The following is a 24,814-nucleotide window of genomic DNA, read 5'->3' on the forward strand; positions in this document are numbered from 1 at the left end:
TTTACCTAAAAACAGACACGACCTGTTTTTAATTAAAAAACAGCCGTTTTAACAGATATTTCTGGTTTTTTTTTTCAGTTTCTTTAGATTCAAGAGAGTTAAAAGAATATTTATTTATATAGATTAATAAAAAAGACCAAATATACAAAAAGACCAAATATACAAAAAGACCAAATATACAAAAAGACCACATAAATTAAAATTTGTCACTTAAAAACATTCGGAGTTCAAGTGACTTTGCAGTCATTCGTGAGCACTGCTTTCGCGTAAAGTACCCAGCAATACTAAATACAATCTCACTGGGTAGTGAAGTTGCAGGGACTGATAGATGCATACATGCAATTTCACTTAACTCCGGGTAAGTGTAAAAGTAATCAGACCAAAATTCTAGTGGATCAGAATTATTTTGTCCTGATCTTCGTCTCTCGCTCAAAAACACAGGAACTCTCTCCTCATATGCCCTGATAATATTTGCTGCCACGCGGTCAATGCTCATACTGTTGGCATTTAGCCTGGTATAGTTCATCCGTAATCCAGTCGTGTCAAGAAACTTAGAAAAAAAGCTGTTTTCTTGATCAAGAGTCTCTGGTGACCCTTTTCGGTTAGTCCCTGCCTTAGTAGGAGCGACGTCAATAGGGAAAGATGTGGAGTTCAATTGGATTGGATCGAGTTCTTCTGTTCTTCTCTGCTCGGAGATGAATTGCTGGAGAAGCGAGGAGATGGACTGACGAGCTGACTCTGTGTCTACATGTGTTATTTTTTCATAAATTGCAGGGTCAAAAAGCCAGCTCTTGTGAAGAGCATCATATCAAACTTAGGACTGGCTGAAAAATATCTCCTGAGCTGAAAAACTTGAAGTTCCTTCAGCCCATTGATTGACTCAGCCATAATACTAGTATCTGGAGTCTGACAAAACAACAGTAATCCCTTAATCATCAGCACGACTTTGCTTGCCGAAACATAATTATATCCACTAGCTATCTCTGTTGCCTGTTTGAACGGGCGAAGAACTTCCATGACATCTCCATGATGGACCACTCATTGCTGTGAAGTTCGAGCTCTCTAATCTTAGTGTCACGTAGGTTTTGGTTGAAGAAGTCGCGCAGTGGCTCTTTTCGGGCACAATACATTTCTATCATGGTAAGTGTGCTGTTCCATCGAACATTCGTGTCTTTTGTGATGGATGGACTAAGATTATATGTCTTGCAGATACCTTCAAAAAGATCGTGGGATTTGGAAGATACTTTCAGGATTCTAACCAGCTTTCGTATTTTTACCAGTGCTGGTCCCAGCGTCAATACTTCACTAGAGACGCCTCTTTGTCTAGGTATTGAGCTCTCACTATCGCTGTCAAGGTCTGGATCATTTAATTCGGAGCTACTATCATCATCATTACTGCAGTCGGTATACCCAGTTTCTTCAATGTCATCATCTCCTACAATCAGGTCACGAAAGTCATCTTGTTCAGCAGTATCAACGTTGTCATCAGATTCTGAACCGGATCCTGAATCATTTAGGTGGGGAACACTCACTAAATCTGCCGGGTTTCTGCATTCCCACAGCTTAAGGGCATTAGTCACCACGTTATGCAGGTTGTGTGCAAAGCATGAGCTTCGCATAATGTCACCGTCTCTGAGAGCCTTTACTATATTAGCTCCCGAATCAGTAATTATAAAGTAGACTTTCCGTAGAATTCTGAACTTCTGGAGGCTACTACGGATTGCACGAAGAATGTTGGCACTAGTTTGAGCAACTTTTAGTCTCAAACTCAAGGATTCTATGCACCAGAGTGAGCTTGCCATCAGTGCTTTTCATCACATAATGAGCTGTAATACCTAGAAAGCCAGACCCCGTTCTTGAAGACCAGCAGTCTAGTGTCAAATTCAATTTCCGGACTTTCTGGAGTTCAGCTTTAAGCTGCTTGACCTTCCTTTTCCTTGCTGTAACTAGATGTCTTGCAACAGTACGAGCTGAGGGGCCAGTAAGACCTCCTGTAAGTTTATAGATTAGAGCCTTTACTCCTGGTTTTTCAAATATTGAAATAGGAAGCTTGTCAATGCAAACCGTTTTGCTACACAACTTGTTCAGCTGCTGCTGCTTTGTTGATTTCAAAAAATTTCTTATATCCCTTTTCTTTCCAGTGCCTTCAAATCGAGTTGGGTTAGTTTCACATGATTGATCGGCATGCTGAGCTGAGACAAGGCTGTAGAATGTGACTTCTTTGGAACAGTACTTGGTTTAGGTTGTTCAGCAATTTTGTGTTTAACCATAAGGTGATTTTTAAACGATGTTGCAGACCCCCTTTGTTGACTTCACACCTTTTTGCAGTAATTGCAGGTAATTACAGCTGCTCCCTTATTCCTGGTCCCATGTTGCTCCCAGAACTTGACTTTCTTTGATGGAGGGCCCTCTCCAAGTTCTGAGTCAGAACTTGATGAAATATTTGATGCCAGATTTGATGCCATTTATGACAGCATGTGTATCGGTTCCTGCAAAGCATATCATTACTAAGTGCATGGAGCAGTGCAGGTCTAGTTACTCCTGTGATTGCAAATAAGAGTATATCACTTTCGACTATTAAAAAGGGCACTAGCCCTTTCAATTTCCAATCTAATGAGCCCTTTTGGAGTTTTTACGATAATAATTTCTACAAACACATAATATGCCCCCAGGGCATAAATTACAACCCTTACCCTGAGGGTTGTGAGGGCGGCTATTATCCTCAAGGACATGATGTCCAGAAATTCAAACTATTTTGAACAACCCTGCTACCTCAAAATTTATATGGGATGTGTTTCGGGAAATGGTGGGCGTGGACGGGTTGTTAGTTGCCTTCAAATCACTTTCAACTATTAAAAAGAACACAAGCCACTCAATTCTCTAATTGAATGAGCCTTTTTCGAAGTTTTTATGATAACTTCTTCTATATGAAGTGCCCTGGTCTAAAGGAAAAAATAATAAATAATACATTGTACCAACATCGTTCTTATATACCTACAGGGCATAACTACAAAACCCTTGCCCTAAGGGTTGTGGGGGAGTAACCTCCTCAAAAAACATATTTTCTCTCTGGAAATCAGTTACTCTGAACAAAATGGCTATCTTAAAATTTTGATTGGATGTGTTTGGGGAAACGGAGGGCGTGGAAGGGGTGTTAGCTGCCTTTCAATCCCTTTCGACTATTATAAAGGACAGTAGTTATTCCAATTTCCAATCGAATGAGCCCTTTTTGAAGTTTCTACGACAACTCCTTCGATACGAATTGTCCTGGTATGGAAAAAAAAATAAATAATCATGACAGTGGTCAAATATGGCTCTGAAGCATGGACGCTCCGAAAAGCGGATGAAGATTTGCTAGATGTTTTCCAGAGAAATTGCTTAAGGATTGTTCTGGGTACCCGGCTGACTGACCGTATTTCAAACAATAGGCTATACGAAAAATGTGGTTCAATACCGCTTTCTAGGTCTATAATGAACGAAAGGTTGAGGTGGTTAGGGCATGTTGTGTGGATGAAGGATGAAAGATTGCCGAAGATTGTTCTTTTCGGCAAACCGTCTTGGGCTAAAGTGAAGGCAGGTTGTCCTTGGCTGGGTTGGTAGGACGTCATAAAGAAAGACTTCAAGGAAATGTGATCTTCGTGGGAGGGTGTAAAAAGGGAGGCTTTGAATAGATTAGGGTGGAGGAGGAGCGTGCGTAGCTGTGTTGGCCTCAGGCGGCTTGGTGATGCGATGAGTTGTTAGTAGTAGTAGTAGTAGTAATTGATTTAATAATAATATATCTTATTTATAACCCATATCGTACAAAAATACATTACACTCGCTGACTAATTGAAAAGCAAAATAGGACGAAAGAACCAGAAACGAAACAAACATTATAGAAAAAGATAAAGATCAACTAATAAAACACTAACAGCAATTGCCACAAAAAACTTATAAGGTGATGGTAGCAACCTAATCTAAGCAGAGCATCCTCTACGAACGTCTCAAATATTTATTTAATTTTTTTAGCCAATATCATATACAATAAAAGACACTTTTGGAGTAAAACCATAAGAAAAGAGAGAATACACCACAATTATACAACAGTGAACTTGAATAAAGAGATGGACTAGGGAATGATGGGGCGGAAATCTCTATTGGTGGATCACATGCTATACCACAGAGAAATAAAGAGTCTACTTTTAACAAATGTTGGAACTCAAAAACCTTTTGTCCTTTTTACTGGCTTAGCATTTTCACGAAAGAACCAATCATGTTCAGAATTTGGGGTTGTTAATCTTTCTCAAAATTTCAAAGTATTATCAATCTACATTTGTTGCTCAGTATTAGTCAGCCCAGCACAATAGCCAACTCGATTTATTAAAGGTGGGGCTATTTCCCGCCTCCAAATTAAGACAAAATTTGATTTGCTTGTGAAAATACGTAACCAAACTAAACCAATGGATTTAAAGCATGATTTATAACATGGAAATACAGGACAGTCATCTCCTTTTTTCCCCTTTACTATGAACTCATCAATTGGACTATAGTATATCTTGTATATAGTTAGTTAAAATTTTCTTCATTTTTCTAAAGAGCGAGACCAGTTTACTCGGATACTGTTTCTAATTAAAAGGTAAAGAGGGTAAAGAATATGGCATTGGACCTTACAGTCCAAATCTCCGTTTCTTTGCCCTTCAGCCAGGAAGTGAAATGGGGGATTGAGGGCCAACCATCCTGTGGTTTCGCACACCCTTCCTGTTTACCTTCCCCAGATTTCTCCTGGTACTTATTTAAAGCTGGGTTGACTCTGGCTAGGCTTACAAAGTCGCGCCACTGACCCCCGTCCCAAACCGAATAATTGGGTACACACTGTTTCTAATTGTGATTACCATTAACAGTTTTTAATATTTTTGGTAAAATTAATCTTGAATTAAAAAAGTCTGAAAATAAACATTAGAAAAATCCATAATTAAAACCATTTATAAGGGTAAGATAATTTTTTGGACCATTGGATGTTTTGAGCTTTCTTAGCTATAGTAAGTCCAAACATGTCATACATATATGGCTTCCGAAGTAAACTTAGCCGTGCATCTCGAAGCCCAATAAGTGTCCGTCAATACTTATTTTCTTATGCATTGATGCCTTAAAATAGCTAAATGTCTAATGGTTTTATAAAATGTATCTGCAATTTATTTAATTTATAAAAATGAATAATATTTGTAAATAAAACCTATGAATAAGTTTAAAATAAAACAAAATTTACGAATAAAATTTGAGCAAAATTTATATAATTTATATAACTTAATACAAACTGAAGTTAACAGTTTTTAACTTTAATCTTTTTTTAAATTGTTTGGTTTCTCAGTAGTAACTGAGGTGTTCGAAAATCTGATTTTCTTACATTAAATAGTTTTATATTTAATGTTAGTCAACAGGAGCCCTTGTAAATATAATAAAAAATTCAGAAAAACGGTTTGTGTGTCATTTCGGCCTCATCGGGCACACATAAGGCATGAGACCATTTTATGTAAATTTAAATTTGGCACATCTCCTCACCGGTTTCAGCATTCTTGAATGACAACTGTGTGTAGCCGAGAAATGAGTACAAAAAGGATATGGAAGATCATTTGCTGCCACTCCACAGATTTGGATGAGATTGAGTCAACGGTTTCTGCTAAAAGTTTTGTATTTCTGTTTACTGGCAGATAGCTGCTGACAATAGCTTTTAGCAACCGATTAGATAGCTGAAATGTTCCTGTAGCCAATTTACTCAATCTAGGAAAATTTCGGCAGTCCATTTAACTAGACAAATATAGCCACTGAGGCAAATGTTTAGCTCAGTTCTGTTTCGGATTGGTATTTTAAAATTTATAGTTCAGATCAGAAAAATTGTGGTTATGGAAAATTTATGTTCATGTACTTGTAGGACTACACGTTTGCAAAAATATTTTTTCTTATATTTTTTTTTTGCCGGAGTTCGAGTTCATTGCACCTTGCTCGCACTAATCTGCCAAAAGGCTTCAACTGGCAATTTTTGGTAAAACAAAACTGGCTTACAAAATTAAGCTAGATCTTATATGACTTAAATTTCGCACTAAACATTGAATTTAAAGTCCATCAGACAAATAATATATCTTTGAATGTGTGAATATTTTGTTCTTTGTGGATTAGAATTTTTAAATTAATTTTCTCCTCAGAAATTGTGTTTACAAAGCTGCAGGTTTATGCACTTGTAACACTACACTTCTGCAAAAGGAATTCTTTCTTATTATTTTCCTGTCATAGCTCAAGTTACTCGCAACAACCTTATACTGTCTTGTCAAAAGGCTTTACCGGGCAATAAATGATTTTTTTTTTTTTTTTTTTTGTGGGACAAGATCAGCTTGCAAAATAAAACTACATTAGGGAATAAATGATGCATAAAGTATCCTACAAAAAGGAACATACGTTTTTATACTACATAAAGGATACAAATTGTGCTATGGCCACTGGATTTTTCGTCCGTCTGAGGACATCTATAGATTCAAAGAGGCGAATAATTGGTTCATTTCTGTTTTGAATCAGCATTATAATTTATTTTTTTTTCAGTCTGAGGAATTGTATTTATACAAGCTTTGTTCATGTACTTGTAGCACCACACTTTTGCATAAAATATTTTTCCTTTTTTCCTTCTTTTTGCTGAGCTTCAAATAAGCTGAAGCAAGTTTACATGGATCTGCCATGAGGCTATAACTGGCAATTATTCATTGATACTTAAACTTTGACTAGCATTTCTTAGGTGGGATAAAATTGGCCTACGATGTAAAGCTAGGATCGGCAGGAATAGCATTTTCTACGGCTACTGGGTTTGAAGCTAATCCGACGAGAAAATTCTATTTATGTATTTATCTATTTCCGTATAAATGTACTTAGTACTCTGCTATTGGCACATTTTTTTTTAAATATGTACTGTAAAGATATGTATAAGACTGGATTCTTCCAACTTCCATATGGATAGTTTTGTGAATATTGAATACACATGGCACACCAAACAGCACGCTAAACCTTAGCAAATAAGTTTCACACAAAATAAACCTTTGTACATAGCTCCGAAGCAATAAAAAAAAACTTGATATGTATGAAAACAATGCGTACCAAATGGTAAATTTTTGATAGTGTTTTTGTATATTGGGCGTGTTAGTGTTTGTTCTTATAAAACCCCCGAAAATATACACAAATACTACCAATTCAAAAAAGTGATTTTCCTTATTGCTGAAGGTTGGGGACTGTGAGTTCTGGTATAGGGTTCTCGGGAATGGCACTTCCAATGGAGTACTTTTTGTTTCAAGTCAATAACATTTACGGGAGGTTTTAGGCTAATTTTTGAAATTTCCAGAAACATGTTTTCAAAATAATATTTCACAATTAAGATTAATCGAAATAACAGTTACCATTTCTGAATCTGCAACAAATAGTATTTTTTCTCATTAGACTATTTTTTAAATGGATTTAAATTTTGGTTATAATGGGCGTTGGTTATTTCTCATATATTTTTTAAAAATAAGTTCAATATCAATGTTTTAGTTCAACATCAATGTGGACCTAACAAAACCTGTTCTATTTCAGAATCGTTACCAAATTTCTAATAAAAGTATACAAATTCAAAGTGGTTAAAAATATTTCCTCTGAAAATTTAGCAATAGTGATCCTTTGGCTTTATTATCTAGCTCTTTACTACGTATAGGCTCCTTCCAACAGGAGTAGTCCCCAGTACGACAGAGCTCAGCTGATTTAACAGAAGTACTAACACCGTCTGCGGTAACTCAGATGGCGTTAAACTGCGCAACAAATTTTAAAGAAGAATGGAAGAAAAGTCAGAAACTTTCTGTTCTTCTTGCATCTATGAAGGACTAGATTTTTGTAAAAAAAATATTATTTTAGATCCAATTAGAGCCCTATTATTCATTTCTTCTTTAAACACGATTTTAAAGAATTAAAAAAAAGCAAGAAAGTAACCCTATTATTTTCTATATAATTAAATTCTGCAACAGACTCAGTAGTGCCAATTTAGTAAAATTTAATAAGAGAAGGCAATTTTCCATCCACTAGACCCCGAAGCCGCGCCGAAAAGTCGGCGGGGCGCCGCCGAAACAAAAAAGGCGGCGCGCCGCCGACCTTGCATCAGCGCGCTGACGCTGCCGCTGCGTCTATCGGCGGCGGCGTCACTAATACGCCGCCGTTTTTTTTTTCTCTTTTTTGGTTATCGATATCGACCTCAGGGCTTAAAACGTCAACCCGGCTAATATGTTTATTAAAAATAAATAATGTCATATTGGGCTCGCCATGGATATCGGTTAATATGAAGGAGAAGAAGAAATTTTTCTTGAAACAAATTTTCTACCTTCCACTTTAAAATACTGTTCATTTTTCTTTCTGATTTTTCGGATGAAAAGAGGTAGGTAAAAGAGCATTAGGCAATTCAGGATGTTGTCATAGGCAGCGCAATCGAGATGTCTTAAGTAAAAAACAATGTTGGCACAATGTATTATTTTTTTTTTCCATATCAGGACAATTCGTATCGAAGGAGATGTCGTAGAAACTTCAAAAAGGGCTCATTTGATTGGAAATTGGAATAACTACTGTCCTTTATAATAGTCGAAAGGGATTGAAAGGCAGCTAACACCCCTTCCACGCCCACCGTTTCCCCAAACACATCCAATCAAAATTTTAAGATAGCCATTTTGTTCAGAGTAACTGATTTCCAGAGAGAAAATATGTTTTTTGAGGAGGTTACTCCCCCACAACCCTTAGGGCAAGGGTTTTGTAGTTATGCCCTGTAGGTATATAAGAACGATGTTGGCACAATGTATTATTTATTATTTTTTCCTTTAGACCAGGGCACTTCATATCGAAGAAGTTGTCGTAGAAACTTTGAAAGGGGCTCATTCAATTAGTCATTGGATTCGATCTGTCTCTTGTGAATATTTAAAAAGGACTGGAAGTCAACTATCACCCCCTCCATGCCCATCATTTATCGAAACAAGAACAGTAAAAATTTTGAGATGGACATTTTTTTTAACTTAATTGAAATTTCTCGAAATTAGGTCTTAGAGGATGACAACCGCCCTCACAGCCCTTAGGGTAAGGGTTTTAATGTATGCCCGGGGGGCATATAAGGTATTTATAGAAAGCGTTGTCGTAGAAACTCAAAAAGGGATCATTAGTTTGGAAATCGAAAAGCCTAGTGCCCTTTTTAATAATCGAAAGTGATTGGAAGGCTTGACATTTTTATAGTAGAGATCGATGTGGGTATAATTTATCACTTTGTTGTTGTTGTTGTTGTTTAGACCAGGTTACTTCGTATCGAAGGAGTTGTCGTAGGAACTTCGAAAAGGGCTCATTCGATTAAAAATAGAAAAAGTTGATGTCCTATTTAATGGTCGAAAATGATTGGAGGGAAACTAATCCCCCTACCACGCCCACCCCACCATTTGCCTTTTTGTTTTAAAAGTAAATTTTTGCTTAATATTAAAAAAAAATTCACAGTGTTTATTCTAATTACCAAAAAGGCATCTAAGCAGTGTCCCAAGAGCGACTGAGGGTATTATGTTCAAACTTTCAGGGCTTCTTCTGCTCTTAAAATTTGACCAAATCAAAATAGCGTAAGTGTATCCAAGCTATCAAAGAAAGTAAACAAATTTTTTTGCGAATGTTATCAAGTTTTCCATTTCAGGTCAACTAGAAGAGGTATGAAACTAAATTAAACACCACTATTTGTGTCCAGATTTTTATAAGGGTCTGTGTTGTTAAATTTTGCTGAAAATTGTTTTCCAGCATACAAATAGCAGGCCAAACTATAAATTCTTAAAAAAACGAAAAGATTTAAGTATGATTTTATTTTTCCCTGAAAAGACTATGTCAATATAAAACGAACAAAAATTAATTAAAAAAACTGTTTCCAAAAAATAAGTTTTTTCAAAGAAAAGTAAAGAACTCCATTAAACCAAAAATGAGCAAAATTAAAATCAAATATTCTACCAAGCGTGAAACTACCACAAATCAGCATCGATAAATAAATGAAAGCCAAAACGAACAGAAATTACAATAAATAACCGAGTCAAACTCAAAAGGAGCAGAAATTAACATAAGTTGGGCTCAAAACCCCTATGCCTTCCCAATGCCAGAACACAATTTTTAATTTACAGACAAAAATACAAATGAATATGCATTGTTAGTTTAATATACATATACTAATATTTAGTAATCAAAATGTTAATATTATTTTATTTATTAAAGTTATAAAAGTAAAACCATTTATATTTTTTTAGGAAAGTGTAAATTATGTTCTGGCCTTGAGAAGGCATAGGGGTTTTGAGGCCAATTTATGTTAATTTCTGCTCGTTTTGAGTTTGACTCAGTTATTTATTGTTATTTTTGTTCGTTTTGGGTTTAATTTATTTATCGATGCTGATTTGCGGTAGTTTCCCACTTGGTAGATTATCTAGAGCTAGTATAGAAATATATCTATAGAAACGAATTACATTTTTTTTTTTAAACAGTTAGCAGAGCACACTGAAGTTGAAGTAGCCTTAAACTTTGACTTGAAACGTTATAACTTGACCACTTCTTTCAGAAAAGAATTTCGGAGGGTTATTCCATGTTGGTGAGAAAAGAGGGTAAAGGTGCAGTTTAGTTCCTCCTGTAGTGTAGGGCGCAGAAGCCCTATGGTGAAGGCGCAGGTTTGTTCTCCCTTATAAAACAACTTATTTCAGCAGATATAAAGAAGAAGCCCATTTGCGGCATTTTGTGGGACCCCAAGGTCCAATACTAGTATCAGATCCCGCGAGTGGCAGTTTACGCTCGTCAAGTTCTGGCTGTACCGGCCACATGTGCCCCAGCTACACGGCTTTTTAGCACGACAGGACTGATAGTGACTGCAAAAAGATCAATGGCTCCAGGCAGAGTGAACAAACTCACTTTTGTTACATGAATTGTAACTGAAGTGATGTAACCGCTGATTTAAAATAGTTGGTGTTGTTAAGCCATGGTATCTGATTTGTATACAGTGTTTTTTCGATGTTGTTATTTGTTTGTTTTTTTTTCACTTCCTTTTAGTATGTATTTGATGAACAGGAGATGTTTGAACTTAAAACTTTTAAATTTATACAAAAATTATCCCAAATCATTAACAAGAAGGAAATGACTAAACACGGGATTTTATAGGAACAATGCGATGTAAAACATAAACACAACATAGGTTTCACCGGGTCTAGTGGCTAAAAATGAGAATTCTACTTGGTCTGATCGACGGTGAACATAAACACTTTCCGCACGGCCCAACAAATTCCTGTTTTGTCATATTGTTCTTGTATGTTTTTAGCCAACCATTTAAAAATCTTTACTAAAATCGAGGTTGAACGTGCTTGGTGATGTGTATTTTTTATTTTTTTTTTTAATAATAAAAATCGGCGCGCGGGGGCGCGCCGCCGGTCTAAAATTGGCGGCGCGCCGCCAAAAAAATTCGGCGCGCCTGGCGGTGCACCACCGCCGATACTGAATCACACATTCGCCACCGTCATTTCGGCGTGGCGCGGCTTCGGGGACTACCATCCACCCTCACTCCAATTGGTACATTTGAATAGACCTTACTTTATGCTTTCTCTAGCACAGCTGTTAGAAACCTCTAGCCTACCATTTGTGTATGTCTAATCTGTAAATATGCATAGATATGCATGATCTACACGAACTACAATCTATCATGATCTACATTGCATATGGTAATGACAAATATTAAGAAACCTTCAGCAAAACAAAAGTAGAAAAACAAATAGCCGCAAGGAAAATATACGATGAACTCGATCATTGCCTTCCATGATCATTCCCATGGCAGAAGTTAATTATTCCCTAGTAGAAAAAGATCAAAAAAATGTAAGCTCCCTGGACACGCACCAGTACTAAGAAGCTACCAAATTGAAACCGGGCAAGAAATATGATTCCACTGAAGAATGAAAATCTGAGACGGATTATTTTGCTAAAAGTTAATGAAAAATTTCGATGCGTGTTTGTGTTTTTTTTTTCTCTATCTCTTTGTTACTTTAGGGATTGCTCCGTCAATGTTCCTTTTTTTGAGGGGCAATAAATGAATAATTTTAATTTTTAATAATTTTGTTCTTAAAATTAAAATTTAAGAGACATCTCTTGCATCAGGGATATTAAACAAAAATACCTTGAAGAAAATGCAACATTATTATTATATTTACCGAAGTCTACCTACATCTGAAGGTGTAAAAAGCAGTACTTAAACAATTATTAATGTAAATTCAGCACCTTACTCCCATGTCAATTGGTATTATTTTGGAGTCTAAATTCCCTGTTCGGACCCAGCCATGTTGTTTATTCATCTCCTCCTCCTCAATCACATACCAAGTGTAATTCTTTGGCCACTGCTTCCCTTGCGCATTACAACATCTATAATGCATCATCTTGTTGATCATGTCATGGTCTGGCCTTTTATGACCATCAGACCGTTATCGGTATAAACTCTGATCCTTGCTTCCATTTCAATCAGCATTATCTAGGGTTCTAAATTCCCTCTTTTGTCCCAGGCTTGTTGTTCTTTTTCTCCTCCTTTTCAATTGTCGAACGGTATTCCTTTGGAAACCATTCTCCTATATACATTAGAAAGTCTTGAAGGCATTATCTTGTTGACCATATAAGTCAATGGTACAAATCCCTGTTTGGACCTAGCCTTATTGTTTATTTCTCCTCTTTTTTAATCGTCGACTGAGTATATTCCTTTGTCTACCGCTTCAATTACGCATTAGAAAGTTCATAATACATTATCTTGCTAGCCGTACGAGGCCATGTTCCACACCTTTATGGTCATTCAGCCATTATTGGTGCAAATTCAAATTCTTGCTTCCATGTCAATATGTAATATTTAGGGTCTAAATTTCTATTTTGAACCATCCCTGTTGTTTGCTTCTCATCCTCTTCAAACGTTGACTGAGTATATTATTTTGCCTACACATTAGAAAGACCATAACAAATTATCTTACTGACCATATCAGGCAATGGTCTGGCCTCATATGGCCATCAGTCCAGTATTGGTATAAATTTAGATTCTTTCTTCCATGTCAATCTGTAATTTTTAGGGCCTAAATTACTATTTTGAACCATCCCTGTTGTTTGCTTCTCATCCTCTTCAACCGTTGACTGAGTATATTATTTTGCCTACACATTAGAAAGATCATAATAAATTATCTTACTGACCACATCAGGCAATGGTCTGACCTCTTATGGCCATCAGGCCATTATTGGTATAAATTTAGATTCTTGCTTCCATGTCAATATCTTTTCTATTTTGACCCAGCCCTGTTGTTTGCTTCTCATCCTCTTCAACCGTTGACTGAGTATATTATTTTGCCTACATATTAGAAAGGCCATAATAAATTATATTACTGACCACATCAGGCAATCGTCTGGCCTCATATGGTCATCAATTCATTATTGGTATATATTTAGATCCTTGCTTCCATCTCAATGCGTACTATTTAGGGCCTAAATTCCCTATTTTGACCCAGCCTTGTTGTTTGCTTCTTTTCCTCTTCAATCTTTGACTGAGTATATTATTTTGGCTACACATTAGAAAGTCCATAATAAATTATCTTACTGACCACATCAGGCAATGGTCTGACCTCTTATGGCCATCAGGTCATTATTGGTATAAATTCAGATCCTTGCTTCCATCTCAATCAGTATTATTTAGGGGGTCTAAATTCACTCTTTGGTCGCAGTCGTGTGGTTTGTTTTTCTCCTGCTTTTCAATTCTCGACCGAGTATATTCCTTTGGATACCCTCTTCCTATATACATTGGGAAGTCCCGAAAGCATTATCCTACTGACCATATCATTCCATGGTCAGGCCTAGCATAGCTATCAGGCCACTATTGACATAAATTCAGCTCCTTATTTCGATGTCAATCAGTACTATTTAGAGGCCTAAATTCCTTGTTTGGACCCAGCCTTATTGTTTATTTCTCCTCCTCGTCAATAGTCGAATGTGTATATTCCTTTGTCTATCGTTTCCTTTACACATTAGAAAGTCCATAATACATTTTCTTGCTAGTCGTATCAAGCCATGGTGCAAACCTTTATGGTCATCAGGCCATTAATAGAATAGATTCAGGTCCTTGCTTCCATGTCAATCAATATTGTTTAGGGGTCTAAAGTCCCTCTTTGGTCCCAGGCGTGGGGTTTGTTTTTCTCCTCATAATCAATTGTTGACCGAGTATATTCCTTTGAGTACCATTTTTCTATATACATAAGAATTCTTGAAGGAATTATCCTGCTGACCAGATCAGTTTAGGGTCAGGCCTAGTATGGCTATCAGGCCATTATTGACGTAAATTCAGTTCCGTATTTCCTGGTTACCTTAGTTTACCTCCTGTGAACTTTATCTTGCGGGCTCAAATATGTCATTTTTACTTGCATTTTTAAGACCAATTTACGAGTTTGAATTTTTTTTTCTAAGGAGAATTTTTTTACCTGCGTTTTTAAAACCTATTTACGAGCCAAAAAACTATTTTGAGGGTGTTTCAAACCCGAACTCCACCTCCTGGAACAAGAAGATAATTACTCGATCCAAGAATAGAATATTGGAAGCTACAGTGATGGCAGTAGTAAAATAATGTTCTGAAACGTGGGTGATTTGGAAGACGGAGGAGGATATGTTCGATGTTTTCTAGAGATATTGCCACCCAACTATTTTTGGTACCCGTATGACCGAACGTATTTCAAAGAGTAAGGTCTACGTAAAATATGGCTCTATATCGCTTTCTAAAGATCTAATTAGAGAAAGGGTAACATGGCTACGACACGTGTTTCAGATGGAAAATGATAGATTGCGAAAGATTGTCCTTTTCGGCCTTCTACCTAGGGTCAAACGAAAAGCAGGACGTTGCCAAATGGGGTGAGATGAGGTCGTAGGAAACAATTTAAATGAAACTGAAATTTCTTGGAAGGTTGTAAAGAGGGAGACTTTGAACAGTTTGAGCTGGAGGGGGAGTGTGCTCAGCTGTGTCAGGAGCGGATCCAGTATTTTCTTAGGGGGAGAGAGCAAAGTAGGTTGATCCGATAAACTTGCATTAGGAGCAAGTTAAATTAACACAAACTTGCATCAATTAAGTAAATTACACTACTTTAGACTACGTTAGGGGGGGATCACTCCCCCTAGATCCGCCACTGACCTGTGTTGACCTCATTTGGCTTGGTGCAGAAACGAGTTGTTGGTAGTAGTTGTAGTGGTGGTAGAACTTGCCGCTTAAGATTTGTAATTTTAGTGCAATGTACCATGAACGATGTGTAGATTAATGTGAATGAACTGATTTTCAAATCAGTCAGCTTTGCTTCTAGGTATAAGTAAAATGCATTTTTTTAAAACTTGTGGATTTTTTCAAGTTTAAAAAGAAAGTTACTGTTCATATTCCCACAAGTTAAAAAGTATGTTTCATTTGACTATTTTCTCTGCGTGACGTAATCAAATTGTTCTTTATTTCTGGAGAAACATAAAACTAATTAGTTTCAAAATCATATCAAGATGGGAACATACATCAATTCTTGCCAAGCCTGAAACTAAAACTAATAAGCTATCTTTTTTTTCCAGTGAAAAAATTAACTTACCAATCAAAGGAGGAATTCCTAGTGTAACGCCACCTTGGAACAACCTGACTAGTCCATAAGATGCTGGTATTATATATACTCCATGATAGTCGGTCAATAAAATAGGAACCATTAAGAACCAAGAGCCAACACTGAAACCAAATATTTCACTTAAAATGCCCAGTCCAATCATTGTTTCCGCCAGTGGGAGAAAAATGGCTGTTACAGCTGCTAACAGCATGCTAAAAAAAGAACAATTTATTCATCTCTGTGAATAAAATTTATGGTATTATGTTTCTTTTTTTTGTTTTTGTTTTTATTTATGTAAATGTAGTGAAGTGTTAAAATATATAATTTATATAGCTTATATAACTTATAACTTATATATAAGTTATATATATATAACTTATATAGTCAGTGAGTTATATGTATTTGTAAGTAGTAGGTTAAATATGTCAGTTAGTTATATATTTCTGTATATAACTTATATAGTCAGTGAGTTATATATATTTATATGAATGTATATCCATGATATCATTCTGACGTGTCGTTATCAAGATATCAATAAATTGGGTTTAAGTATTTGAATCGCACTTTAAGAGTTGAAGAGATAAGACGAGAAAATCATCATCCAAAATCAAATGTTTTTCTATAAGAACCACATGATTCTCTCTTTCTCAAATTTATTCATTTTTCAATCCTTTCACTCTGACTGCCAAATCTAGACTGAAAAGAAAGTTGGCTCAGAAACAACAACAACATTGACCTTGACATTTGGCTCGGAAACAATAACAACATTGACATTCGCTAAGAGCGTGCCAAAAACACACCTGGAGAAAGAGGTCATTGACCGATTACGCAATCATTCTCACTAATGACTCTATGCCCATATAAGGAGTCCCGGTGGGAGTAGCACCCCCATCTCTACTAAGGTGCATTGTATAATTGAATATTCCAGTTATAGGTGAATTTATTTTTCGATATATGGCTTTAAAGTGAAATACTACTGCACTAATAAATTTGAAAAAAAAAATCAAAAGGGAGTAGCAACGGTGATGTTTCAGGCAAATAAAATGGATATTTTGAGTATACAATGCAGAGACAATTGATGCTAAAACTTTGGGTTTCAAATCCATAAATCCTACCACATTATAACAATTACCTTACTATTATTTAGCTATTATTTACTATTATTATTTAACTATTATTGCAGTAAAACTATTATTTTACTGAATATTTTAGTTGCTTTGCTTCATTTTTGTGTTAGTTTTTAACTAGACAATTTATATAGAGTGAATAGATTAATGATGAGATAGAATTATGAGTGGATGTAGGTTGATTCATTCTTAACCGATATCACAAAATACTAAAACTTCGGATTTTGTTCAAAATCCAGGTAGTTTTGGGAATTAATAGGATTCGAACTCACAATGAGCAGAAGTTTGGCAACTATACAAACTGAATTCTGGCCCAAGCCTGTGTTGAAAAATCTAGAATAAGCTTTAGGAGACTTGTCAGTTTATCCGGCCTCTCCCAAGCCATTCAGCGTGTCCCCAGGTGGCGATAGGGGAACGCTCTACAGATATGTAGGGTACCTCCATAGGAGGCACGGACCAAGGGGGGACCTTGTCCCTGGGGGTCCATAATAGAATCTGGGGCACCGTCGCCCGGGGTCATAAATACAGGAGGAGGAGGAAGAAGGCCCCTCAAATGTACACTCAAAAGGGCCCACTGGTTTGTCCACAAGTCCCATGAGTTGCAAACCTTCTCCCAGTACTGGGTTAAATTGCATAGTGATGCGGAACACCATCGCGGGAGGTTCTTCTATAGGAGGACAACTGTGGCAGGGCGTAAGATCCAGATCTATGGACAACGGCCTTTGCAAAGGGCTGCCTCGACCTTTTCGGGGTACCTGCAAGACTGGGGACCTTGCGGTCAACTCTATTCCCACTAGAGGAGTGGCGCCCCTCGAGGAAATTATAGCCTAGTAAATGACACAGCATTCGCACGGGATTCTGACTAATGGATAATTCTTCTGGGCTTGGTATGTTTTGATGGGCGTCTTTGGGCTAAAAAACCTCTTCCTAGCTAATTTATCTATTATGAGTTACCACCCCGTTGTAGCATAGAGTTTAAAGGCATGAATTTATAATGAGTTAGAGGTAATTGGCTTGAGACTGTCTCTGCATGACTTCGACTCTTGTTGATAAAACAGTATCACCAAGGGCTGAAAACCCTGTTGTGACCAAGATGGGCCCAGGATTGCACAAAGCCTCCATTCATGGAGGTCCCAGGGACTTCTTGCTGTCCGGTTCTAAGCACTTCGGTGTAGACTTGAGAAGATATGTGATCCCCGTCCTGTACTGGTATCCGGGATCATTGCTTTTCTTGAGGCGAAAATAATTTCAATGATTTAAAGAACTTGAAAATTGGAACTTGGAATGTTACGACATTTAAAAATGACTATCGTATCGATATTCTGACTGACGAATTCAGACGATTCGGACTGGATTTATTAGGAGTTTCAGAAACTCATATCCCAGGGGTAGGAAGCATGAAATTAGGTGATATAGAATTTGTTTACTCAGGCAGGAAGGATGGGTACATATACAGGGAGTAGGGCTCATGATGAATAAGGAAGCTGCTAAATCTTGTTTAGGATGGGAAAGTATTAATAAAAGAACACGTATTCTTTAGTTTATTACGAAAAAGTTCAGGGTGTCAGCTATAGCAGTATAGGCCCATGCATAACTGGCTGACAACGGCACTGGCAAATCAGATAAATTTTACTCGTTGTTACAGGGTCAAATTGACTAGGCCCCATGTAGAAATATGATGTTTTTACTCGGAGATTTTAACGCCCAGGTTGGTAGAAATAGGGATAGATGGTATCCCAGCCTAGGTAAATTTGGTGTAGGAAAAGAAAACAGTAATGAATACAGACTTTTGGAATTTTGTAGGTATAACAGTCTAGTTATAACCAATACGGTGTTTGGTCATAAAACGGCTCATAAGTTAACATGGTATTCACGTGATGGTAAGACAGCAAACCTTATTGATTATGTTATAGTAAACAGAAGACTGGCAGGATCAATACAAGATACTAGGGTATATAGGAGTGCTGTTTTTGTTTTTAAAGTTAAAGATCACCATCTAGTATTGTCTAGAGTTAATCTAAAGCTGAAATATTGGAAGGGTAGCAACCTCCCGGGAAGCTATGACATTGATAGATTCCAGGGTGAAAATATGAGAGAAAATTTCCAGAAACGGTTGAATGCTAAACTGGAGAGTTTAAAATTTGATAATGTAGAAGATGGTTGGAATAATTTTAGGAGAATAGTTTGTGAAGTCGCTGATGGTGTATTAGGGAAGAAAGCTAGAACTGCAGCTAAGAATATTAGTGAAAAAGCTTTATGTTTAATAAAAAGGAGAAAGGACTTGTACAAGAATTATCTGAGTGATAGATCGTATGAAGACAAAAGGAATGTAAAGAAAGTGGAGAAAGCATTAAAAAATGAATAAATGAAGTATGAAATGGGGGCCATGGATAAAATTGGCAAGGATCTGGAAGATGCAGCTAGACGGCATAATAGTAAAACATTGTACTGGCACGTTAACAAATTGAGAGGGAGTAGTCAATCCGGACTTGTCCCAGTTAAAGATAAGAATGGGGTCGCAATTAGCGATAAGGAAAAAACTAAAGAGAGATGGGCCGAACATTTTGAGAACTTGCTTAACCAAGATAGAGTTGCAGGAAAAAATACAGAGGAAAATGAAAGAGTTTGTGATGCCTTGGATGTGAAGGAAGATTTGTTTTGTGAGGAGGAATTAGCAACAGCACTAAAAGGATTAAAGAATAATAAGGCTCCAGGTGCTGATAGGGTGGTAAATGAATTTCTTAAATATGGTGGCTCTGAGTTCAGAAGTAAGTTATTGAAGATTATGAATATGATTTTTGAAAAAGGGGAAGTACCTAACGATTTTAGGAAAACCTTAATTAAGCCACTTTATAAGAAAGGTGATAAATGTGAGTGTGGTAATTATCGAGGCATTAGTCTCGTCTCTGTACGAAATGAGGTTAGCAGCTGGTTTTGTATTAAATCAGGAGTTAAGCAGGGTTGTGTTCTATCCCCCTCTATATGGATTATTTTGATGGACTTTGTTTTAAGGAGCACAGGAAAGGCAATGGGAGACCAAGGAATCAAATGGGGAGGAAAAAGTCTCCTGGACTTGAAGAAAGGATTAAAATATGAACAAAGGAGGTATGAAGTGGAAGCCATGGATAAAATTGCCGAGGATCTGGAAGATGCAGCTAGACGGCATAATAGTAAAATATTGTACTGGCATGTTAACAAATTGAGAGGGAGTAGTCAATCTGGACTTGTCCCAGTTAAAGATAAGAATGGGGTCGCAATTAGCGATAAGGAAAAAACTAAAGAGAGATGGGCCGAACATTTTGAGAACTTGCTTAACCAAGATAGAGTTGCAGGAAAAAATACAGAGGAAAATGAAAGAGTTTGTGATGCCTTGGATGTGAAGGAAGATTTGTTTTGTGAGGAGGAATTAGCAACAGCACTAAAAGGATTAAAGAATAATAAGGCTCCAGGTGCTGATAGGGTGGTAAATGAATTTCTTAAATATGGTGGCTCTGAGTTCAGAAGTAAGTTATTGAAGATTATGAATATGATTTTTGAAAAAGGGGAAGTACCTAACGATTTTAGGAAAACCTTAATTAAGCCACTTTATAAGAAAGGTGATAAATGTGAGTGTGGTAATTATCGAGGCATTAGTCTCGTCTCTGTACGAAATGAGGTTAGCAGCTGGTTTTGTATTAAATCAGGAGTTAAGCAGGGTTGTGTTCTATCCCCCTTTATATGGATTATTTTGATGGACTTTGTTTTAAGGAGCACAGGACAGGCAATGGGAGACCACGGAATCAAATGGGGAGGAAAAAGTCTCCTGGACTTGAATTATGCTGATGATTTAAGCATCCTAGATGAAAGTGTGAGCAAAATGAATGAAGTTTTAGAGGTTTTGAGAGTTCAGGGTGCTAGAATTGGTTTGAAAATTAATGTTAGGAAGACTAAGTCACTAAGACTAGGAATAAGTTAAGATGAAAAGGTGACGTTGGGTAATGAAAAGATTGATCAGGTGGGCAGCTTCACTTACCTTGGTAGTATTATTAGTAAAGATGGCGGGAGCAGTGAAGATGTTAAAAATAGAATAGCCAAGGCTCAGGGTGTTTCTTCACAGTTAAAAAAAGTCTGGAAGAATAGGAAGATAAGTCTGCAAACCAAGATTAGAATATTAGAAGGCACAGTGATGACAGTGGTCAAATATGGCTCTGAAGCATGGACGCTCCGAAAAGGGGATGAAGATTTGCTAGATGTTTCCCAGAGAAACTGCTTAAGGATTTTTCTGGGTACCCGGCTGACTGACCGTATTTCAAACAATGAACTGTACGAAAAATGTGGTTCAATACCGTTCTCTAGGGCTATAATGAAAGAAAGGTTGAGGTGGTTAAAGCACGTTGTGTGGATGAAGGATGACAGATTGCCGAAGATTGTTCTTTTCGGCCAACCATCTAGGGGTAAACGGAAAGCAAGTCGTCCCCGTCTGGGGTGGGAGGACGTCATAAAGAAAGATTTAAAGGAAATGGGAACTTCGCGGGCAGGTGAAAAAAGGTAGGCTTTGAATAGATTGGGGTGGAGGAGGAGCGTGCGTAGCTGTGTTGGCCTCAGGCGGCTTGGTGCTGTGGTGAGTTGTTAGTAGTAGTAGTATTAGAAGAAGAAGAAGAAGAAGAAAAAATAAAAAATACTGACTCCCATGTATAACTAGGGAAATTATGAAAATTAAATAATTTGAACAAAATAATACACTATTTTTGATAGCAAATTTGTTTACCTCTAAGTATTAATTGGTTGGTTTATAGGCGTTTTAACCTAGAAAATCCATTTCAATTTTTAAAATCACATTACAAGTACAACTGTACTACTGACCGTACCTGTGTTACCTGATTTTAATTACTGCTGTTTAGGTCCTGTTTTAAGGGAAAAGTCACAGAAACTATGCAACATTGATGTTAATTTGCCAATTAGTTTAACATAGAAATAGCACTAACTTACCCCAGATGTTTTAACCCGACAAGTCTATTTCAATTTTTAAAATCACACTACAAGTACAACCGTACTACTAACCGTACCTGTGTTACCTGATCTTTATTTAGGTCCTATTTTAAAGGAAACGTCACAGAAACTATGCAACTGATGTTAATTTGCCAATTAGTTTACCATAGAAATAGCACCAACTTACCCCAGACGTTTTAACCCGAAAAGTCTATTTCAATTTTCAAAATCACACTACAAGTACAACCGTACTACTAACCGTACCTGTGTTACCTGATCTTAATTACTTCTATTTAGGTCCTGTTTTAAGGGAAAAGACACAGAAACTATGTAAAGTTAATGTTAATTTACCAATTAATTGTTCATAGAAATAGTGCCAATTTACCCCAGGGCGTGGAAGAGACATTTTCAAAACCGCACTACAAGTACAACCGTAATCTTGCCCGTGCCTGTGTTATCCGATCTTAATTTCTGCTGTTTAGGTCCTGTTTAAAGAGAAAGGTCACAGAAACCATGTAACATTAATGCTAGTTTACCAATTAATGTACCATAGGAATAACGCCAACTTACCCCAGGGCGTGGAAGAGACATATAAACTTGTTTTTCTGGAGCTCGACCTCTTATAAAGTCCGCTGATTCTTTTATTATTTCTTCGACTTCCGACAAGAGTGTCTGCCAGCCATCAGAAAAGACTATAAAATAACAATTGATTGAGAATGAAGCAGAAAGAATAAAAAGAGAGAAAGTAAGAGAAATAGAGAGAGCAAGAGTGTAGAGAGAAAGATGGGGGAAATAGATTCTTATGGAGAATTAGTTCCAATTGAACCCCTTCCTATGAGTACATAAGATCGTTGAATGTGAATTCTAGGCTCTTCCGAGAATTGAAAAACAAGTTCATTAGATGAAGTCGCTTAAGACTTTTAAGTCGTTTTTTTTCCGCAGAAAACGTCCATTTCTAAGGCTTCTTCAGAGAATTGAAAAATAGAACGTTTCTGTAGTAGAAAGGCTGGGAAACGCATCAAAGGTGCTGTTTTAATCTCCATGGTTGAAAATCTTTGGCCGGGGGTTTGCAGTTCTGCTTTTCATATAATTCCCTCCCACACCCCTTAGTAAGTAAAAAACTAAAGAAAGGCATTTTGGAAAGAAACTGCACAATAAACAAATGTATATTTTATTTCCATTTCATCTAAAATAATTGAATTTCTCACGTATAAATTTCTAATTTCATACACTTTAGAGTCTTGATTTAAAACCTTTTGTAAAGCTTATTTGTGTATATTTAAAGAAGACGAAAAAAATCAGCTTGAGAAAGCAAAGTTTTCTTACGGAAGTAAAGAGCCTTGAAACTTAAAACGAATAAAAAATTATTGCTTTGCCGATTACACGAGATGTATTTATGAAACTAGCTCAAATTAATTGACTAGTGAAATTTTCAATATCCGTTGAATTCGACAAACTAGCACTTTACTGAAAACTTAGCGTGCTTGAGTTTTTCAGAGAATTTTCATTGTTTACTAAAAGTTATCGATGTCACAGTCACTAAAAGACTACCGACAGACTTATAAATTGGGGTTTGATTTGTGCAGTCTAGTTGATGAATTTTGTGCTCCTAAGAGAGCATCCTATTTTTGAGGAGAAGGTTTTGTGTTTTCAGTATAGCACTAGCGTTTAGAAATCTACAGATATTGAAAAGTACAACAGGGCAGTGTGTTTGAACCAGTTTTGTAAATATAACTTGCGTAATCGGCGAAACAGTAATTTTCATTCGTTTTAAGTTTGCTTATAACTTTGCGTTTTATATCCGTAAGAAAAATTTGGTTTTTCAAAGCAATGTTCAAAAGGATCCGAAAATGTATCACAGAAATTACTTTACATTTTATCCTTATCCTAGCAAAGAAAACAACCGTAATGAATGTGGGGCATACACAATCTAAAACTTTGCTAGAGTTTCTGGAGTATGCCCGGAAACGCGCTCAGAAAAGCACAATCCAAAAAGCTCAAACATTAGCAAAGCGACAGTCATTTCTAAGAATAATATATTTGTGAAGCTTTGATTATTCTTCTGCTGTATTTAAAAGAAATTTAGGTAACTTATCAATAATAGCATAAATAACTATATGCTTTATGACGTAGTTGATAATATTATAAAAAGCTCGCAAGCGGCAATCAATCAAATTCATTCACTCGATGGCCCTGATATTTCACACTATTTCTTCTTGGCTGTCTGGAACAGACAGATAGGAGTCAACTACAAATGCTGACACTGATTGATTGAAAGTAATTGGAGGACTCGACCATCTCCAATGGAAAGCTTTGCAGACCTAGATTGTAAAATTACTTAATATAGTTTATCACTAGCCGTAAAATATCACAAAGAGCATTCTGGGCGGGTTTTCAGTATTAAAGAGTATAAAGAGTAATCAATACTCTTTTTCAGTATAAAGGGTATTCAGTAGGTGAAGCTGATGATGCATAGTGGACAAATGTGGTCACCTGATTGGTATATATAGGCTGTCCCTAGGCTTGATGAGTTGTTGTTATTAATATTGTTTCCAGTGGTACGAGAACCACATTTCTCATCTGAAAAATCTGCCAGTGGCAAAGGGGTCTAGTTTTTGAATTTCCCCTTTGTTAGTAGCATTAAATCTCTCATGCTCAATCAGCACCTCTCATGAATCGCCATACTAAGTAATTTGCTTCCTACAGAAATCAAATACCTCTAATACCTCTAGAAAACTAATATATATATATATGTATATATTATATTATAATATAATTATATATTATAATAATATATATAATAATAATATATTATTATATATTATAATATATTAATAATAATAATATATTATAATACAATTATAATACCTCTAGAAAGCTAATATAATAATTATATAATAATCAGAGGTATTAGAAAGCTAACACCTCTGTAATTACCACGCTTACTCTATCACCTTTCTTGAAAAGAAGTTTAATTCACTAGCAGCTTCCTTTTTTTAAACCTTATTTAGAATGTTCAGTAATGTACCTCTAACTTCGTAGCCACTATAGTTTCTTGATGTCCATTTT

The 24,814-nt window shown here is 36.4% G+C and overlaps 1 protein-coding gene across 1 annotated transcript in view; it reads right to left on the minus strand.

Moving 5' to 3' along the window:
• Positions 1 to 15,787: 15,787 nt before the first annotated feature.
• alpha-Catr (alpha-catenin related) overlaps positions 15,788 to 24,814 on the minus strand; it is a 57,896-nt gene continuing 48,869 nt past the window's right edge. The window contains exons 6-7 of the mRNA XM_089095740.1: positions 22,316 to 22,437; positions 15,788 to 15,862 (exon numbers count right to left, since the gene is read on the minus strand). Of these exons, the coding sequence (XP_088951866.1) occupies positions 15,788 to 15,862; positions 22,316 to 22,437 (197 nt within the window). The remainder of the gene's footprint in view (positions 15,863 to 22,315; positions 22,438 to 24,814) is intronic.

This window comes from Artemia sp. Qi Xiang Cuo, chromosome 10, assembly GCF_049724085.1.
Source record: "Artemia sp. Qi Xiang Cuo chromosome 10, ASM4972408v1, whole genome shotgun sequence".
Classification (NCBI taxonomy): domain Eukaryota; kingdom Metazoa; phylum Arthropoda; class Branchiopoda; order Anostraca; family Artemiidae; genus Artemia; species Artemia sp. Qi Xiang Cuo.